Raw genomic sequence first — 22,138 nt, 5'->3', positions numbered from 1 at the left:
TCTGGGGGGATGGGAGGGCCCTTAGTGTAGAGCGGGGAGTGTCCCTGTCTGGGGGGATGGGAGGGCCCTTAGTGTAGAGCGGGGAGTGTCCCTGTCTGGGGGGATGGGAGGGTCCTTAGTGTAGAGCGGGGAGTGTCCCTGTCTGGGGGGATGGGAGGGTCCTTAGTGTAGAGCGGGGAGTGTCCCTGTCTGGGGGGATGGGAGGGCCCTTAGTGTAGAGCGGGGAGTGTCCCTGTCTGGGGGGATGGGAGGGTCCTTAGTGTAGAGCGGGGAGTGTCCCTGTCTGGGGGATGGGAGGGCCCTTAGTGTAGAGCGGGGAGTGTCCCTGTCTGGGGGATGGGAGGGTCCTTAGTGTAGAGCGGGGAGTGTCCCTGTCTGGGGGGATGGGAGGGTCCTTAGTGTAGAGCGGGGAGTGTCCCTGTCTGGGGGGATGGGAGGGTCCTTAGTGTAGAGCGGGGAGTGTCCCTGTCTGGGGGGATGGGAGGGTCCTTAGTGTAGAGCGGGGAGTGTCCCTGTCTGGGGGATGGGAGGGCCCTTAGTGTAGAGCGGGGAGTGTCCCTGTCTGGGGGATGGGAGGGTCCTTAGTGTAGAGCGGGGAGTGTCCCTGTCTGGGGGGATGGGAGGGTCCTTAGTGTAGAGCGGGGAGTGTCCCTGTCTGGGGGGATGGGAGGGTCCTTAGTGTAGAGCGGGGAGTGTCCCTGTCTGGGGGATGGGAGGGTCCTTAGTGTAGAGCGGGGAGTGTCCCTGTCTGGGGGGATGGGAGGATCCTTAGTGTAGAGCGGGGAGTGTCCCTGTCTGGGGGGATGGGAGGATCCTTAGTGTAGAGCGGGGAGTGTCCCTGTCTGGGGGATGGGAGGGCCCTTAGTGTAGAGCGGGGAGTGTCCCTGTCTGGGGGGATGGGAGGGCCCTTAGTGTAGAGCGGGGAGTGTCCCTGTCTGGGGGGATGGGAGGGCCCTTAGTGTAGAGCGGGGAGTGTCCCTGTCTGGGGAGATATACCCACAGGCCGGGGTCACCCTCGTACAGGAAGTGCCCGGATATATTCACAGGCCGGGGTCACCCTCGTACAGGAAGTGCCCGGATATACTCACAGGCCGGGGTCACCCTTGTACAGGAAGTGCCCGGATATACTCACAGGCCGGGGTCACCCTCGTACAGGAAGTGCCCGGATATACTCACAGGCCGGGGTCACCCTTGTACAGGAAGTGCCCGGATATACCCACAGGCCGGGGTCACCCTTGTACAGGAAGTGCCCGGATATATTCACAGGCCGGGGTCACCCTTGTACAGGAAGTGCCCGGATATACTCACAGGCCGGGGTCACCCTTGTACAGGAAGTGCCCGGATATACTCACAGGCCGGGGTCACCCTTGAACAGGAAGTGCCCGGATATACTCACAGGCCGGGGTCACCCTCGTACAGGAAGTGCCCGGATATACTCACAGGCCGGGGTCACCCTCGTACAGGAAGTGCCCGGATATACTCACAGGCCGGGGTCACCCTTGTACAGGAAGTGCCCGGATATACTCACAGGCCGGGGTCACCCTCGTACAGGAAGTGCCCGGATATACTCACAGGCCGGGGTCACCCTTGTACAGGAAGTGTCCGGATATACTCACAGGCCGGGGTCACCCTTGTACAGGAAGTGCCCGGATATACTCACAGGCCGGGGTCACCCTCGTACAGGAAGTGCCCGGATATACTCACAGGCCGGGGTCACCCTTGTACAGGAAGTGCCCGGATATACTCACAGGCCGGGGTCACCCTTGTACAGGAAGTGCCCGGATATACTCACAGGCCGGGGTCACCCTCGTACAGGAAGTGCCCGGATATACTCACAGGCCGGGGTCACCCTTGTACAGGAAGTGCCCGGATATACCCACAGGCCGGGGTCACCCTTGTACAGGAAGTGCCCGGATATACTCACAGGCCGGGGTCACCCTTGAACAGGAAGTGCCCGGATATACTCACAGGCCGGGGTCACCCTTGTACAGGAAGTGCCCGGATATATTCACAGGCCGGGGTCACCCTTGTACAGGAAGTGCCCGGGTATACTCACAGGCCGGGGTCACCCTTGTACAGGAAGTGCCCGGATATACTCACAGGCCGGGGTCACCCTTGTACAGGAAGTGCCCGGATATATTCACAGGCCGGGGTCACCCTTGAACAGGAAGTGCCCGGATATACTCACAGGCCGGGGTCACCCTTGAACAGGAAGTGCCCGGATATACTCACAGGCCGGGGTCACCCTTGTACAGGAAGTGCCCGGATATACTCACAGGCCGGGGTCACCCTTGTACAGGAAGTGCCCGGATATACTCACAGGCCGGGGTCACCCTTGAACAGGAAGTGCCCGGATATACTCACAGGCCGGGGTCACCCTTGTACAGGAAGTGCCCGGATATATTCACAGGCCGGGGTCACCCTTGAACAGGAAGTGCCCGGATATACTCACAGGCCGGGGTCACCCTCGTACAGGAAGTGCCGGATATACTTACAGGCCGGGGTCACCCTCGTACAGGAAGTGCCCGGATATACTCACAGGCCGGGGTCACCCTTGAACAGGAAGTGCCCGGATATACTCACAGGCCGGGGTCACCCTTGTACAGGAAGTGCCCGGATATACTCACAGGCCGGGGTCACCCTTGTACAGGAAGTGCCCGGATATACTCACAGGCCGGGGTCACCCTTGTACAGGAAGTGCCCGGATATACTCACAGGCCGGGGTCACCCTCGTACAGGAAGTGCCCGGATATACTCACAGGCCGGGGTCACCCTTGAACAGGAAGTGCCCGGATATACTCACAGACCGGGGTCACCCTTGTACAGGAAGTGCCCGGATATACTCACAGGCCGGGGTCACCCTTGTACAGGAAGTGCCCGGATATACTCACAGGCCGGGGTCACCCTCGTACAGGAAGTGCCCGGATATACTCACAGGCCGGGGTCACCCTTGAACAGGAAGTGCCCGGATATACTCACAGACCGGGGTCACCCTTGTACAGGAAGTGCCCGGATATACTCACAGGCCGGGGTCACCCTTGTACAGGAAGTGCCCGGATATACTCACAGGCCGGGGTCACCCTTGTACAGGAAGTGCCCGGATATACTCACAGGCCGGGGTCACCCTCGTACAGGAAGTGCCCGGATATACTCACAGGCCGGGGTCACCCTTGAACAGGAAGTGCCCGGATATACTCACAGGCGGGGGTCACCCTCGTACAGGAAGTGCCCGGATATACTCACAGGCCGGGGTCACCCTTGAACAGGAAGTGCCCGGATATACTCACAGGCCGGGGTCACCCTCGTACAGGAAGTGCCCGGATATACTCACAGGCCGGGGTCACCCTTGTACAGGAAGTGCCCGGATATACTCACAGGCCGGGGTCACCCTTGTACAGGAAGTGCCCGGATATACTCACAGGCCGGGGTCACCCTTGTACAGGAAGTGCCCGGATATACTCACAGGCCGGGGTCACCCTCGTACAGGAAGTGCCCGGATATACTCACAGGCCGGGGTCACCCTTGAACAGGAAGTGCCCGGATATACTCACAGTATAGGATTTCATAGTCTCCGGAGTTGGACATCAGGTACTGGGAGGTCACAGACCAGTCCAGGTGGGTGATGAAGCTGGAATGGCCCTGAGTGGGGAAATAACATGTTCAGTTAAAGTGGAACTCCAACCCCAGATAAATCTTCTTCTGTATCTAGAAAACTCACCGAACATTTACCAATCCGACTGTATTTCCTTCCGTTCTCATTAACGGCATAAATATAGATGTAGTTGTCATGGGAACCGATCGCAAGGAAATTTCCATCTATTCAGAGAAAGGAGAAAAGAAAAGATTAGTCAGCAAAAATGGAGAGCGATCCGAGACGTCAGAACAATCGTCTCCACATAGAACCTTCCATTCCAGAGACACATAATATAACACTACAGGAGACGATCAGAGACTGCAGACATAGTACAGGAGATGATCAGAGACTGCAGACATAGTACAGGAGATGATCAGAGACTGCAGACATAGTACAGGAGATGATCAGAGACTGCAGACATAGTACAGGAGATGATCAGAGACTGCGGACATAATACAGGAGATGATAAGAGACTGCAGACACAGTACAGGAGATGATCAGAGACTGCAGACATAGTACAGGAGATGATCAGAGACTGCAGACATAATACAGGAGATGATCAGAGACTGCAGACATAATACAGGAGATGATCAGAGACTGCAGACATAGTACAGGAGATGATCAGAGACTGCAGACATAGTACAGGAGACGATCAGAGACTGCAGACATAATACAGGAGATGATCAGAGACTGCAGACATAGTACAGGAGATGATCAGAGACTGCAGACATAGTACAGGAGATGATCAGAGACTGCAGACATAATACAGGAGATGGTCAGAGACTGCAGACATAGTACAGGAGATGATCAGAGACTGCAGACATAATACAGGAGATGGTCAGAGACTGCAGACATAGTACAGGAGATGATCAGAGACTGCAGACATAATACAGGAGATGATCAGAGACTGCAGACATAATACAGGAGATGATAAGAGACTGCAGACATAGTACAGGAGATGATCAGAGACTGCAGACATAGTACAGGAGACGATCAGAGACTGCAGACATAATACAGGAGATGATCAGAGACTGCAGACATAGTACAGGAGATGATCAGAGACTGCAGACATAGTACAGGAGATGATCAGAGACTGCAGACATAATACAGGAGATGGTCAGAGACTGCAGACATAGTACAGGAGATGATCAGAGACTGCAGACATAGTACAGGAGATGATCAGAGACTGCAGACATAGTACAGGAGATGATCAGAGACTGCAGACATAGTACAGATGATCAGAGACTGCAGACATAATACAGGCGATGATCAGAGACTGCAGACATAATACAAGAGATGATCAGAGACTGCAGACATAGTACAGGAGATGATCAGAGACTGCAGACATAGTACAGGAGATGATCAGAGACTGCAGACATAATACAGGAGATGATCAGAGACTGCAGACATAGTACAGGAGATGGTCAGAGACTGCAGACATAATACAGGAGATGATCAGAGACTGCAGACATAGTACAGGAGATGATCAGAGACTGCAGACATAGTACAGGAGATGATCAGAGACTGCAGACATAGTACAGGAGATGATCAGAGACTGCAGACATAGTACAGGAGATGATCAGAGACTGCAGACATAGTACAGGAGATGATCAGAGACTGCAGACATAATACAGGAGATGATCAGAGACTGCAGACATAATACAGGAGATGATCAGAGACTGCAGACATAATACAGGAGATGATCAGAGACTGCAGACATAGTACAGGAGATGATCAGAGACTGCAGACATAATACAGGAGATGATCAGAGACTGCAGACATAGTACAGGAGATGATCAGAGACTGCAGACATAGTACAGGAGATGATCAGAGACTGCAGACATAGTACAGATGATCAGAGACTGCAGACATAATACAGGCGATGATCAGAGACTGCAGACATAGTACAGGAGATGATCAGAGACTGCAAACATAATACAAGAGATGATCAGAGACTGCAGACATAGTACAGGAGATGATCAGAGACTGCAGACATAATACAGGAGATGATCAGAGACTGCAGACATAGTACAGGAGATGATCAGAGACTGCAGACATAATACAGGAGATGATCAGAGACTGCAGACATAGTACAGGAGATGATCAGAGACTGCAGACATAGTACAGGAGATGATCAGAGACTGCAGACATAGTACAGGAGATGATCAGAGACTGCAGACATAGTACAGGAGATGATCAGAGACTGCAGACATAGTACAGGAGATGATCAGAGACTGCAGACATAGTACAGGAGATGATCAGAGACTGCAGACATAATACAGGAGATGATCAGAGACTGCAGACATAATACAGGAGATGATCAGAGACTGCAGACATAATACAGGAGATGATCAGAGACTGCAGACATAGTACAGGAGATGATCAGAGACTGCAGACATAGTACAGGAGATGATCAGAGACTGCAGACATAGTACAGGAGATGATCAGAGACTGCAGACATAATACAGGAGATGATCAGAGACTGCAGACATAAAACAGGAGATGATCAGAGACTGCAGACATAGTACAGGAGATGATCAGAGACTGCAGACATAGTACAGGAGATGATCAGAGACTGCAGACATAATACAGGAGATGATCAGAGACTGCAGACATAATACAGGAGATGATCAGAGACTGCAGACATAGTACAGGAGATGATCAGAGACTGCAGACATAGTACAGGAGATGATCAGAGACTGCAGACATAGTACAGATGATCAGAGACTGCAGACATAATACAGGCGATGATCAGAGACTGCAGACATAATACAAGAGATGATCAGAGACTGCAGACATAGTACAGGAGATGATCAGAGACTGCAGACATAATACAGGAGATGATCAGAGACTGCAGACATAGTACAGGAGATGATCAGAGACTGCAGACATAATACAGGAGATGATCAGAGACTGCAGACATAATACAGGAGATGATCAGAGACTGCAGACATAATACAGGAGATGATCAGAGACTGCAGACATAGTACAGGAGATGATCAGAGACTGCGGACATGATACAGGAGATGATCAGAGACTGCGGACATGATACAGGAGATGATCAGAGACTGCAGACATAGTACAGGAGATGATCAGAGACTGCAGACATGATACAGGAGATGATCAGAGACTGCAGACATAGTACAGGAGATGATCAGAGACTGCGGACATGATACAGGAGATGATCAGAGACTGCAGACATAGTACAGGAGATGATCAGAGACTGCAGACATAGTACAGGAGATGATCAGAGACTGCAGACATAGTACAGGAGATGATCAGAGACTGCAGACATAGTACAGGAGATGATCAGAGACTGCAGACATAGTACAGGAGATGATCAGAGACTGCGGACATGATACAGGAGATGATCAGAGACTGCAGACATAGTACAGGAGATGATCAGAGACTGCAGACATAATACAGGAGATGATCAGAGACTGCAGACATAGTACAGGAGATGATCAGAGACTGCAGACATAATACAGGAGATGATCAGAGACTGCAGACATAATACAGGAGATGATCAGAGACTGCAGACATAATATAGGAGATGATCAGAGACTGCAGACATAATACAGGAGATGATCAGAGACTGCAGACATAGTACAGGAGATGATCAGAGACTGCAGACATAATACAGGAGATGATCAGAGACTGCAGACATGATACAGGAGATGATCAGAGACTGCAGACATAGTACAGGAGATGATCAGAGACTGCGGACATAGTACAGGAGATGATCAGAGACTGCAGACATAGTACAGGAGATGATCAGAGACTGCGGACATAATACAGGAGATGATCAGAGACTGCAGACATAGTACAGGAGATGATCAGAGACTGCGGACATGATACAGGAGATGATCAGAGACTGCAGACATAGTACAGGAGATGATCAGAGACTGCGGACATGATACAGGAGATGATCAGAGACTGCAGACATAGTACAGGAGATGATCAGAGACTGCGGACATGATACAGGAGATGATCAGAGACTGCAGACATAGTACAGGAGATGATCAGAGACTGCAGACATGATACAGGAGATGATCAGAGACTGCAGACATAGTACAGGAGATGATCAGAGACTGCGGACATGATACAGGAGATGATCAGAGACTGCAGACATAGTACAGGAGATGATCAGAGACTGCAGACATAGTACAGGAGATGATCAGAGACTGCAGACATAGTACAGGAGATGATCAGAGACTGCAGACATAGTACAGGAGATGATCAGAGACTGCAGACATAGTACAGGAGATGATCAGAGACTGCAGACATAGTACAGGAGATGATCAGAGACTGCAGACATAGTACAGGAGATGATCAGAGACTGCAGACATGATACAGGAGATGATCAGAGACTGCAGACATAGTACAGGAGATGATCAGAGACTGCAGACATAGTACAGGAGATGATCAGAGACTGCAGACATAGTACAGGAGATGATCAGAGACTGCGGACATGATACAGGAGATGATCAGAGACTGCAGACATAGTACAGGAGATGATCAGAGACTGCAGACATGATACAGGAGATGATCAGAGACTGCAGACATAGTACAGGAGATGATCAGAGACTGCAGACATAGTACAGGAGATGATCAGAGACTGCAGACATAGTACAGGAGATGATCAGAGACTGCGGACATAGTACAGGAGATGATCAGAGACTGCGGACATGATACAGGAGATGATCAGAGACTGCAGACATAGTACAGGAGATGATCAGAGACTGCAGACATGATACAGGAGATGATCAGAGACTGCAGACATAGTACAGGAGATGATCAGAGACTGCGGACATGATACAGGAGATGATCAGAGACTGCAGACATAGTACAGGAGATGATCAGAGACTGCAGACATAGTACAGGAGATGATCAGAGACTGCAGACATAGTACAGGAGATGATCAGAGACTGCAGACATAGTACAGGAGATGATCAGAGACTGCAGACATGATACAGGAGATGATCAGAGACTGCAGACATAGTACAGGAGATGATCAGAGACTGCAGACATGATACATGAGATGATCAGAGACTGCAGACATGGTACAGGAGATGATCAGAGACTGCAGACATAGTACAGGAGATGATCAGAGACTGCGGACATGATACATGAGATGATCAGAGACTGCAGACATGGTACAGGAGATGATCAGAGACTGCGGACATGTTATAAGGGGGTATTGAAGAGACACATTACATGGGACAATCCCTTCACCAATCAATAATTGTTCTCAATACCGACTCCCTAAAAATGATTTGCGGTATATTTAATTTTTCTCTCAGCCAATTATTAATCCAAAGGAAAAAAAATACATAAAAATAAAATTGATGGACGGCTCAGAAAAAGTAAACTTTTCATGGCTTTGGGAAGGAAAACACACAGGGCCCCTGAGGGCCCCACAATGAGTGCTGAAGGGTCAGCCGGGGCCCCGGGGCTCTAAGTGATTAGTGGCTCTTTAAATATCTGGATTTTTTGGGGGACATTCGATGACGTGACGAATAACATTCTAAAGTACTTTGTGCAAAAATCTTCCATCCTTCGGATGTCCTGATGACTGCAGTAGAAGATGAATGTTTATCTGACCACACGAATGATTCAAAAACTGAACGAATGTTCTTAAAATAAACATTTGTGAATGAAAGTTTTTTTCAGGTGAGGTCAGTGAATGTTCGAGACGTCTGTGAAAGGGAAGGAGGAAGTCCAGGGCAGTTCAATGAGCCTAGGCTGAGAGCCGTTTTCCTGGCTACCACCGGCAACACGAAGGCACACGGCATCAATGAAGAAAACCAAATTCAGCATTTATCAGTGCAACAGCCCCGAAGACGTTCCTTTGTGATGAAACATATTGGGCGGAGTTGAGTGGCAGATACCATCACGTTCGCTTGGAGTTCCTATTTGGTGCCTTTAATAATAAAACTGTGTGACCAGATTGTACTGTGAGCGTCCTTGTCCTCTCTCCATTGTCCTTTTATGATGACTAGGGATGAGCTTCGAGTTCGACTCAAACATTGGCAGTTCGCAAGTTCGCCGAACAGCGAACAATTTGGGGTGTTCGCGGCAAATTCGAATGCCGCGGAACACCCTTTAAAAGTCTATGGGAGAAATGAAAAGTGCTAATTTTAAAGGCTTATATGCAAGTTATTGTCATAAAAAGTGTTTGGGGACCCAGGTCCTGCCCCAGGGGAGTGTTTGGGGACCCGGGTCCTGCCCCAGGGGAGTGTTTGGGGACCCGGGTCCTGCCCCAGGGGAGTGTTTGGGGACCCGGGTCCTGCCCCAGGGGAGTGTTTGGGGACCCGGGTCCTGCCCCAGGGGAGTGTTTGGGGACCCGGGTCCTGCCCCAGGGGAGTGTTTGGGGACCCGGGTCCTGCCCCAGGGGAGTGTTTGGGGACCCGGGTCCTGCCCCAGGGGAGTGTTTGGGGACCCGGGTCCTGCCCCAGGGGAGTGTTTGGGGACCCGGGTCCTGCCCCAGGGGACATGGATCAATGCAAAAAAAAGTTTTAAAAATGGCCGTTTTTTTGGGAGCAGTGATTTTAATATCATCAATGAACTTTTATGTGTATTGTCGGACTGGCAATTCATTAATAGCCGCTGGTAGTTTTAAATGGAAATTTTCCTTTGAAATGTCATTTTGCTGTCAGTCTGTTCTAAACACAGGAAACATGCGCCCCTTTACAGGCATACTATAGACACCCCCCAGGTACGATATTTAAAGGAATATTACACTTTTATTGTTTCACTTTAAGCATTATTAAAATCACTGCTCCCGAAAAAACGGCCATTTTTAAAACTTTTTTTTGCATTGATCCATGTCCCCTGGGGCAGGACCCGGGTCCCCAAACACTCCCCTGGGGCAGGACCCGGGTCCCCAAACACTCCCCTGGGGCAGGACCCGGGTCCCCAAACACTTTTTATGACAATAACTTGCATATAAGCCTTTAAAATTAGCACTTTTGATTATTCATGTTCGTGTCCCATAGACTTTAACGGTGTTCGCGTGTTCAAACAAACTTTTTTCCTGTTCGCAAGTTCTGGTGCGAACCGAACCGGGGGGTGTTCGGCTCATCCCTAATGATGACTTGAGGAGTCTCATCTGACTGTCCTTATGCATTTATGGCCATTACTGTATGATGGAGGTCTGATATCTCTGGTCGGAGGCTGTGTGTGGTTGTTGGAGGTCTGATATCTCTGGTCAGAGGCTGTCTGTGGTGTCGGAGGTCTGATATCTCTGGTCGGAGGCTGTCTGTGGTGTCGGAGGTCTGATATCTCTGGTCGGAGGCTGTCTGTGGTGTCGGAGGTCTGATATCTCTGGTCAGAGGCTGTGTGTGGTTGTTGGAGGTCTGATATCTCTGGTCAGAGGCTGTCTGTGGTGTCGGAGGTCTGATATCTCTGGTTGGAGGCTGTGTGTGGTGTTGGAGTTCCTATTTGTGGTGGAGGTCTGATATCTCTGGTCGGAGGCTGTGTGTGGTTGTTGGAGGTCTGATATCTCTGGTCAGAGGCTGTCTGTGGTGTTGGAGGTCTGATATCTCTGGTCGGAGGCTGTGTGTGGTGTTGAAGTTCCTATTTGTGGTGGAGGTCTGATATCTCTGGACAGAGGCTGTGTGTGTGGTGTTGGAGGTCTAATATCTCTGGTTGGAGGCTGTGTGTGGGGTTGGAGGTCTGATATCTCTCGTTGGAGGTGGAGTCTGGTGTTGGAGGTCTGATAGCTCTGGTTGGAGGTGGAGTCTGGGGTGGGAGGTCTGATATCTCTGGTTGGAGGCGGAATCTGGTGTTGGAGGTCTGATATCTCTGGTTGGAGCCGGAGTTTGGTGTTGGAGGTGGAGTCTGGTGTTGGAGGTCTGATATCTCTGGTTGGAGGCACAGTCTGGTGTTGGAGGTCAGATATGTCTGGTTGGAGGCGGAGTCTGGTGTTAGAGGTCTGATATCTCTGGTTGGAGGCAGAGTCTGGTGGCGGAGTCTGGTGTTGGAGGTCTGATATCTCTGGCTGGAGGCGGAGTCTGGTGTTGGAGGTCTGATATCTCTGGCTGGAGGCGGAGTCTGGTGTTGGAGGTCAGATATGTCTGGCTGGAGGCGGAGTCTGGTGTTGGAGGTCAGATATGTCTGGCTGGAGGCGGAGTCTGGTGTTGGAGGTCTGATATCTCTGGCTGGAGGCGGAGTCTGGTGTTGGAGGTCAGATATGTCTGGCTGGAGGCGGAGTCTGGTGTTGGAGGTCTGATATCTCTGGCTGGAGGCGGAGTCTGGTGTTGGAGGTCTGATATCTCTGGCTGGAGGCGGAGTCTGGTGTTGGAGGTCAGATATGTCTGGTTGGAGGCAGAGTCTGGTGTTAGAGGTCTGATATTTCTGGTTGGAGGCAGAGTCTGGTGGCGGAGTCTGGTGTTGGAGGTCTGATATCTCTGGCTGGAGGCGGAGTCTGGTGTTGGAGGTCTGATATCTCTGGCTGGAGGCGGAGTCTGGTGTTGGAGGTCTGATATCTCTGGCTGGAGGCGGAGTCTGGTGTTGGAGGTCTGATATCTCTGGCTGGAGGCGGAGTCTGGTGTTGGAGGTCTGATATCTCTGGCTGGAGGCAGAGTCTGGTGTTGGAGGTCAGATATGTCTGGTTGGAGGCGGAGTCTGGTGTTGGAGGTCTGATATCTCTAGTTGGAGGAGAAGTCTGGTGTTGGAGGCGGAGTCTGGTGTTGGAGGTCTGATATGTCTGGTTGGAAGAGGAGTCTGGGGTTGGAGGTCTGATATGTCTGGTTGGAGGTGGAGTCTGGTGTTGGAGGCGGAGTCTGGTGTTGGAGGCGGAGTCTGGTGTCTGATATCTCTGGTTGGAGGTGGAGTCTGGGGTTGGAGGCGGAGTCTGGGGTTGGAGGTCTGATATCTCTGGTTGGAGGCGGAGTCTGGTGTTGGAGGTCTGATATCTCTGGTTGGAGGCGGAGTCTGGTGTTGGAGGTCAGATATCTCTGGCTGGAGGCGGAGTCTGGTGTTGGAGGTCTGATATCTCTGGTTGGAGGCAGAGTCTGGTGTTGGAGGTCTGATATCTCTGGTTGGAGGCGGAGTCTGGTGTTGGAGGTCTGATATCTCTGGTTGGAGGAGAAGTCTGGTGTTGGAGGTCAGATATGTCTGGTTGGAGGCGGAGTCTGGTGTTGGAGGTCAGATATGTCTGGTTGGAGGCGGAGTCTGGTGTTAGAGGTCTGATATCTCTGGTTGGAGGCAGAGTCTGGTGGCGGAGTCTGGTGTTGGAGGTCTGATATCTCTGGCTGGAGGCGGAGTCTGGTGTTGGAGGTCTGATATCTCTGGTTGGAGGTGGAGTCTGGTGTTGGAGGTCTGATATCTCTGGTTGGAGGAGAAGTCTGGTGTTGGAGGCGGAGTCTGGTGTTGGAGGTCTGATATGTCTGGTTGGAAGAGGAGTCTGGGGTTGGAGGTCTGATATGTCTGGTTGGAGGTGAAGTCTGGTGTTGGAGGCGGAGTCTGGTGTTGGAGGCGGAGTCTGGTGTTTGCTATCTCTGGTTGGAGGTGGTGTCTAGTGTTGGAGGTCTGATATCTCTGGTTGGAGGCGGAGTCTGGTGTTGGAGGTCTGATATCTCTGGTTGGAGGCAGAGTCTGGTGTTGGAGGTCTGATATCTCTGGTTGGAGGCGGAGTCTGGTGTTGGAGGCGGAGTCTGGTGTTGGAGGCGGAGTCTGGTGTCTGATATCTCTGGTTGGAGGTGGAGTCTGGGGTTGGAGGCGGAGTCTGGGGTTGGAGGTCTGATATCTCTGGTTGGAGGCGGAGTCTGGTGTTGGAGGTCTGATATCTCTGGTTGGAGGCGGAGTCTGGTGTTGGAGGTCAGATATGTCTGGTTGGAGGCGGAGTCTGGTGTTGGAGGTCTGATATCTCTGGTTCGGGGCGGAGTCTGGTGTTGGAGGCGGAGTCTGGTGTTGGAGGTCTGATATGTCTGGTTGGAAGAGAAGTCTGGGGTTGGAGGTCTGATATCTCTGGTTGGAGGTGGAGTCTGGGGTTGGAGGCGGAGTCTGGGGTTGGAGGTCTGATATCTCTGGTTGGAGGCGGAGTCTGGTGTTGGAGGTCTGATATCTCTGGTTGGAGGCGGAGTCTGGTGTTGGAGGTCTGATATCTCTGGCTGGAGGCGGAGTCTGGTGTTGGAGGTCTGATATCTCTGGTTGGAGGCGGAGTCTGGTGTTGGAGGTCAGATATGTCTGGCTGGAGGCGGAGTCTGGTGTTGGAGGTCTGATATCTCTGGCTGGAGGCGGAGTCTGGTGTTGGAGGTCAGATATGTCTGGCTGGAGGCGGAGTCTGGTGTTGGAGGTCTGATATCTCTGGCTGGAGGCAAAGTCTGGTGTTGGAGGTCAGATATGTCTGGCTGGAGGCGGAGTCTGGTGTTGGAGGTCTGATATCTCTGGCTGGAGGCGGAGTCTGGTGTTGGAGGTCTGATATCTCTGGCTGGAGGCGGAGTCTGGTGTTGGAGGTCAGATATGTCTGGTTGGAGGCGGAGTCTGGTGTTAGAGGTCTGATATTTCTGGTTGGAGGCAGAGTCTGGTGGCGGAGTCTGGTGTTGGAGGTCTGATATCTCTGGCTGGAGGCGGAGTCTGGTGTTGGAGGTCTGATATCTCTGGCTGGAGGCGGAGTCTGGTGTTGGAGGTCAGATATGTCTGGCTGGAGGCGGAGTCTGGTGTTGGAGGTCTGATATCTCTGGCTGGAGGTGGAGTCTGGTGTTGGAGGTCAGATATGTCTGGTTGGAGGCGGAGTCTGGTGTTAGAGGTCTGATATCTCTGGTTGGAGGCAGAGTCTGGTGGCGGAGTCTGGTGTTGGAGGTCTGATATCTCTGGCTGGAGGCGGAGTCTGGTGTTGGAGGTCAGATATGTCTGGCTGGAGGCGGAGTCTGGTGTTGGAGGTCTGATATCTCTGGCTGGAGGCGGAGTCTGGTGTTGGAGGTCTGATATCTCTGGCTGGAGGCGGAGTCTGGTGTTGGAGGTCTGATATCTCTGGCTGGAGGCGGAGTCTGGTGTTGGAGGTCTGATATCTCTGGTTGGAGGCGGAGTCTGGTGTTGGAGGTCAGATATCTCTGGTTGGAGGCGGAGTCTGGTGTTGGAGGTCTGATATCTCTAGTTGGAGGAGAAGTCTGGTGTTGGAGGCGGAGTCTGGTGTTGGAGGTCTGATATGTCTGGTTGGAAGAGGAGTCTGGGGTTGGAGGTCTGATATGTCTGGTTGGAGGTGGAGTCTGGTGTTGGAGGCGGAGTCTGGTGTTGGAGGCGGAGTCTGGTGTCTGATATCTCTGGTTGGAGGTGGAGTCTGGGGTTGGAGGCGGAGTCTGGGGTTGGAGGTCTGATATCTCTGGTTGGAGGCGGAGTCTGGTGTTGGAAGTCTGATATCTCTGGTTGGAGGCGGAGTCTGGTGTTGGAGGTCAGATATCTCTGGCTGGAGGCGGAGTCTGGTGTTGGAGGTCTGATATCTCTGGTTGGAGGCGGAGTCTGGTGTTGGAGGTCTGATATCTCTGGTTGGAGGAGAAGTCTGGTGTTGGAGGTCTGATATCTCTGGTTGGAGGAGAAGTCTGGTGTTGGAGGTCTGATATGTCTGGTTGGAGGAGAAGTCTGGTGTTGGAGGTCAGATATGTCTGGTTGGAGGCGGAGTCTGGTGTTGGAGGTCAGATATGTCTGGTTGGAGGCGGAGTCTGGTGTTAGAGGTCTGATATCTCTGGCTGGAGGCGGAGTCTGGTGTTGGAGGTCTGATATCTATGGCTGGAGGCGGAGTCTGGTGTTGGAGGTCTGATATCTCTGGTTGGAGGCGGAGTCTGGTGTTGGAGGTCTGATATCTCTGGTTGGAGGAGAAGTCTGGTGTTGGAGGCGGAGTCTGGTGTTGGAGGTCTGATATGTCTGGTTGGAAGAGGAGTCTGGGGTTGGAGGTCTGATATGTCTGGTTGGAGGTGGAGTCTGGGGTTGGAGGCGGAGTCTGGGGTTGGAGGTCTGATATCTCTGGTTGGAGGCGGAGTCTGGTGTTGGAGGTCTGATATCTCTGGTTGGAGGCGGAGTCTGGTGTTGGAGGTCTGATATCTCTGGCTGGAGGCGGAGTCTGGTGTTGGAGGTCTGATATCTCTGGTTGGAGGCGGAGTCTGGTGTTGGAGGTCAGATATGTCTGGCTGGAGGCGGAGTCTGGTGTTGGAGGTCTGATATCTCTGGCTGGAGGCGGAGTCTGGTGTTGGAGGTCAGATATGTCTGGCTGGAGGCGGAGTCTGGTGTTGGAGGTCTGATATCTCTGGCTGGAGGCAGAGTCTGGTGTTGGAGGTCAGATATGTCTGGCTGGAGGCGGAGTCTGGTGTTGGAGGTCTGATATCTCTGGCTGGAGGCGGAGTCTGGTGTTGGAGGTCAGATATCTCTGGCTGGAGGCGAAGTCTGGTGTTGGAGGTCAGATATGTCTGGTTGGAGGCGGAGTCTGGTGTTGGAGGTCAGATATGTCTGGTTGGAGGCGGAGTCTGGTGTTAGAGGTCTGATATCTCTGGCTGGAGGCGGAGTCTGGTGTTGGAGGTCTGATATCTATGGCTGGAGGCGGAGTCTGGTGTTGGAGGTCTGATATCTCTGGTTGGAGGCGGAGTCTGGTGTTGGAGGTCTGATATCTCTGGTTGGAGGAGAAGTCTGGTGTTGGAGGCGGAGTCTGGTGTTGGAGGTCTGATATGTCTGGTTGGAAGAGGAGTCTGGGGTTGGAGGTCTGATATGTCTGGTTGGAGGTGGAGTCTGGGGTTGGAGGCGGAGTCTGGGGTTGGAGGTCTGATATCTCTGGTTGGAGGCGGAGTCTGGTGTTGGAGGTCTGATATCTCTGGTTGGAGGCGGAGTCTGGTGTTGGAGGTCTGATATCTCTGGCTGGAGGCGGAGTCTAGTGTTGGAGGTCTGATATCTCTGGTTGGAGGCGGAGTCTGGTGTTGGAGGTCAGATATGTCTGGCTGGAGGCGGAGTCTGGTGTTGGAGGTCTGATATCTCTGGCTGGAGGCGGAGTCTGGTGTTGGAGGTCAGATATGTCTGGCTGGAGGCGGAGTCTGGTGTTGGAGGTCTGATATCTCTGGCTGGAGGCAGAGTCTGGTGTTGGAGGTCAGATATGTCTGGCTGGAGGCGGAGTCTGGTGTTGGAGGTCTGATATCTCTGGCTGGAGGCGGAGTCTGGTGTTGGAGGTCAGATATCTCTGGCTGGAGGCGGAGTCTGGTGTTGGAGGTCTGATATCTCTGGTTGGAGGAGAAGTCTGGTGTTGGAGGTCAGATATGTCTGGTTGGAGGCGGAGTCTGGTGTTGGAGGTCTGATATCTCTGGTTGGAGGAGAAGTCTGGTGTTGGAGGTCAGATATGTCTGGTTGGAGGCGGAGTCTGGTGTTGGAGGTCAGATATGTCTGGTTGGAGGCGGAGTCTGGTGTTAGAGGTCTGATATCTCTGGCTGGAGGCGGAGTCTGGTGTTGGAGGTCTGATATCTATGGCTGGAGGCGGAGTCTGGTGTTGGAGGTCTGATATCTCTGGTTGGAGGCGGAGTCTGGTGTTGGAGGTCTGATATCTCTGGTTGGAGGAGAAGTCTGGTGTTGGAGGCGGAGTCTGGTGTTGGAGGTCTGATATGTCTGGTTGGAAGAGGAGTCTGGGGTTGGAGGTCTGATATGTCTGGTTGGAGGTAGAGTCTGGTGTTGGAGGCGGAGTCTGGTGTTGGAGGCGGAGTCTGGTGTCTGATATCTCTGGTTGGAGGTGGTGTCTAGTGTTGGAGGTCTGATATCTCTGGTTGGAGACGGAGTCTGGTGTTGGAGGTCTGATATCTCTGGTTGGAGGCGGAGTCTGGTGTTGGAGGTCTGATATCTCTGGTTGGAGGCAGAGTCTGGTGTTGGAGGTCTGATATCTCTGGTTGGAGGCGGAGTCTGGTGTTGGAGGCGGAGTCTGGTGTCTGATATCTCTGGTTGGAGGTGGAGTATGGGGTTGGAGGCGGAGTCTGGTGTTGGAGGTCTGATATCTCTGGTTGGAGGCGGAGTCTGGTGTTGGAGGTCTGATATCTCTGGTTGGAGGCGGAGTCTGGTGTTGGAGGTCAGATATGTCTGGTTGGAGGCGGAGTCTGGTGTTGGAGGTCTGATATCTCTGGTTCGGGGCGGAGTCTGGTGTTGGAGGCGGAGTCTGGTGTTGGAGGTCTGATATGTCTGGTTGGAAGAGAAGTCTGGGGTTGGAGGTCTGATATCTCTGGTTGGTGGTGGAGTCTGGGGTTGGAGGCAGAGTCTGGGGTTGGAGGTCTGATATCTCTGGTTGGAGGCGGAGTCTGGTGTTGGAGGTCAGATATGTCTGGTTGGAGGCGGAGTCTGGTGTTGGAGGTCTGATATCTCTGGTTCGGGGCGGAGTCTGGTGTTGGAGGCGGAGTCTGGTGTTGGAGGTCTGATATGTCTGGTTGGAAGAGAAGTCTGGGGTTGGAGGTCTGATATCTCTGGTTGGAGGTGGAGTCTGGTGTTGGAGGTCAGATATCTCTGGTTGGAGGCGGAGTCTGGTGTTGGAGGTCTGATATCTCTGGTTCGAGGCGGAGTTTGGGGTTGGAGGCGGAGTCTGGGGTTGGAGGTCTGATATCAGCATTATATATTTATTGGATACTACATAGTTTGGTTTTCAATGAGACTTTTGCTGGGTCATATAGATTTAAAGGGGAAGCTGCAGGTTTTCGGTATATACCCATTTTTTTGCCGCTTCGGTATCATTGTGTAAGTGTTTAGTTTGGTTGTCACCCCGTAGTGCAGATTTATTTTGTATTCTATAATCTTGATGGAAATGTTACGATGCCCAAAAAATGGCAAGAAAAGGTTTCCTCTCTGATAGAAGACGATCGTAAACCAAGGCATTCTGGGAGTGGGAGGGGTTGTGCCAGGACTATTGTCCAATCACCCGAGTGGCTGCAATGTACTATTAGGAAATGTTCTTGGTTTGTTTCCCTTTAAATCAGCAGTGCTGAGAATGTGTAGAGTCCACGTGACCAGACAAAAGGGACACCTACCTGGTGAATAGGACATGGCGGGATGAAGGGGACACCTACCTGGTGAATAGGACATGGCGGGATGAAGGGGACACCTACCTGGTGAATATTACATGGCGGGATGAAGGGGACACCTACCTGGTGAATAGGACATGGCGGGATGAAGGGGACACCTACCTGGTGAATAGGACATGGCGGGATGAAGGGGACACCTACCTGGTGAATAGGACATGGCGGGATGAAGGGGACACCTACCTGGTGAATAGGACATGACGGGATGAAGGGGACACCTACCTGGTGAATAGGACATGGCGGGATGAAGGGGACACCTACCTGGTGAATAGGACATGGCGGGATGAAGGGGACACCTACCTGGTGAATAGGACATGGCGGGATGAAGGGGACACCTACCTGGTGAATATTACATGGCGGGATGAAGGGGACACCTACCTGGTGAATAGGACATGGCGGGATGAAGGGGACACCTACCTGGTGAATATTACATGGCGGGATGAAGGGGACACCTACCTGGTGAATATTACATGGCGGGATGAAGGGGACACCTACCTGGTGAATATTACATGGCGGGATGAAGGGGACACCTACCTGGTGAATAGGACATGGCGGGATGAAGGGGACACCTACCTGGTGAATAGGACATGGCGGGATGAAGGGGACACCTACCTGGTGAATAGGACATGGCGGGATGAAGGGGACACCTACCTGGTGAATAGGACATGGCGGAATGAAGGGGACACCTACCTGGTGAATAGGACATGGCGGGATGAAGGGGACACCTACCTGGTGAATATTACATGGCGGGATGAAGGGGACACCTACCTGGTGAATAGGACATGACGGAAAGCTGCTCGTTGCCGTCTGTATGAACCGTCACCAGATCTTTGGTCTCGGTGTCTAACACAAACCACCTGTCAGAAGAAGAAGATCTCCAATCAGATAAGAGAGCCGCAACGGCCATCAGATCTTCCTCATTACATCCCTACTCATAGGGAATGACTCACAACAAAAGGCTTAAAGGAACAGTACACTGTATTTAAACCTATGAACTTTGTAACTTTTGTTGATGTGAAAAAAATGTAAATTTCAAAGTTTGCTGTTCCATATTTCCATGACTGAATTACAGATACAGATTATTGGTAATCGTTCCAGCTGACTGCTGAGAGAGACCGATAAGTCTCAGGATGGAAGAGTAAAGCGCAGTCACCGCAGGAAGGAGAACCAATGATTGTATGGCCGAATGTTTGTGGACAGCCGATCATCACACCCCTACAGTATACAAATGTGTTGGACATTCTATTCCAAAACCATGACAATAATATGCAGCCCCCCCCCAATACCATCTACATAGGATGCTGCAAGAGAAAGGAGACCCGGATTATAGAGAAGGATGGCAGATGGTGCAGACTCAGGATAGGATTAATCTGAGGGGGTCACATGACTTATAATTCGATCCATGCTGACTGGCACACTCACTAAGGCTCTCCTTTAACCACCTGCGGAGGACCCCTTTAGGTTTGATGTAAATTCATAACATTAATATATGGCCATTCAGCAACTGGAGGGACGGGTTCTGCCCCCATGGCACTTTGACCAGTCAGCACCAGTGGGGGTGGGGGGGGGGGTGCATCCTCAGTGACAGGAATATTGGATGAGGCTGCATACATGCCGTGACGTCATCACATTGGCCGATGCAGGGTCAAGGTATAAAGGAGAGGTTAGAAAAGAACGATATTAGTGCTACTGAATTATTATTCGGTGTTGGAATTTGTTCTGTATGGAGGTCGGTACTTCTATAATGTCAGTGACACGCCCAGTCCACGTATGACATCATCATGTTGTAATGCGGATAATATCCACGTATGACATCATCATGTTGTAATGCGGATAATATCCACGTATGACATCATCATGTTGTAATGCGGATAATATCCACGTATGACATCATCATGTTGTAATGCGGATAATATCCACGTATGACATCATCATGTTGTAATGCGGATAATATCCACATATGACATCATCATGTTGTAATGAGGATAATATCCACGTATGACATCATCATGTTGTAATGCGGATAATATCCACGTATGACATCATCATGTTGTAATGAGGATAATATCCACGTATGACATCATCATGTTGTAATGAGGATAATATCCACGTATGACATCATCATGTTGTAATGCGGATAATATCCACGTATGACATCATCATGTTGTAATGCGGATAATATCCACGTATGACATCATCATGTTGTAATGCGGATAATATCCACGTATGACATCATCATGTTGTAATGAGGATAATATCCACGTATGACATCATCATGTTGTAATGCGGATAATATCCACGTATGACATCATCATGTTGTAATGAGGATAATATCCACGTATGACATCATCATGTTGTAATGCGGATAATATCCACGTATGACATCATCATGTTGTAATGCGGATAATATCCACGTATGACATCATCATGTTGTAATGCGGATAATATCCACGTATGACATCATCATGTTGTAATGTGGATAATATCCACGTATGACATCATCATGTTGTAATGTGGATAATAAATACAATATGTGAAGAATTGTAGCTGCAAAAGTCACACAGCTCAGCCAAGCCGGTGACACCACCACGTTCTGTGGATTTAGTTGTCACTTCACATCCTTCGGCTGGTAAGTTTAGCTCAGGGTATCATTGAGGGGTTGACTGAGATAATTTTTTTCTGCCACCTTTCAGGCCAATAGCCAATAACAGGTGCCGATATTCATTACAAGTTTTTATTTTTACACTGTCCTTTAAAAAAAACATTCTAATCACTTTTATTGCTGTGAAAAGGAATGTTAACATCCCATGTGACAGTAATAGACGGTGACAGGTCCTCTTTATGGAGAGATCTGGGATCTATAATGAATGTAAACATCCCATGTGACAGTAATAGACGGTGACAGGTCCTCTTTATGGAGAGATCTGGGGTCTATAATGAATGTAAACATCCCATGTGACAGTAATAGGAGGTGACAGGTCCTCTTTATGGAGAGATCTGGGGTCTATAATGAATGTAAACATCCCATGTGACAGTAATAGACGGTGACAGGTCCTCTTTATGGAGAGATCTGGGGTCTATAATGAATGTAAACATCCCATGTGACAGTAATAGGAGGTGACAGGTCCTCTTTATGGAGAGATCTGGGGTCTATAATGAATGTAAACATCCCATGTGACAGTAATAGGAGGTGACAGGTCCTCTTTATGGAGAGATCTGGGGTCTATAATGAATGTAAACATCCCATGTGACAGTAATAGGTGACAGGTCCTCTTTGTGGAGAGATCGGGGGTCTATAATGAATGTAAACATCCCATGTGACAGTAATAGGAGGTGACAGCTCCTCTTTATGGAGAGATGTGGGGGTCTATAATGAATGTAAACATCCCATGTGACAGTAATAGGAGGTGACAGCTCCTCTTTATGGAGAGATCTGGGGTCTATAATGAATGTAAACATCCCATGTGACAGTAAT

The 22,138-nt window shown here is 50.9% G+C and overlaps 1 protein-coding gene across 1 annotated transcript in view; it reads right to left on the bottom strand.

The window, feature by feature from the left end:
- Nucleotides 1-22,138, bottom strand: part of EML1 (EMAP like 1) — a gene marked incomplete in the record, with an annotated part of 215,487 nt that overhangs the window by 11,788 nt on the left and 181,561 nt on the right. Inside the window, 3 exon segments of the mRNA XM_073609641.1 lie at nt 3,552-3,639; nt 3,719-3,816; nt 19,432-19,520. Of these exon segments, the coding sequence (XP_073465742.1) occupies nt 3,552-3,639; nt 3,719-3,816; nt 19,432-19,520 (275 nt within the window).

The sequence above is a fragment of the Aquarana catesbeiana genome, linkage group LG13, assembly GCF_042186555.1.
Source record: "Aquarana catesbeiana isolate 2022-GZ linkage group LG13, ASM4218655v1, whole genome shotgun sequence".
NCBI lineage: Eukaryota > Metazoa > Chordata > Amphibia > Anura > Ranidae > Aquarana > Aquarana catesbeiana.
This window is presented reverse-complemented; position numbering and strand designations above follow the sequence as displayed.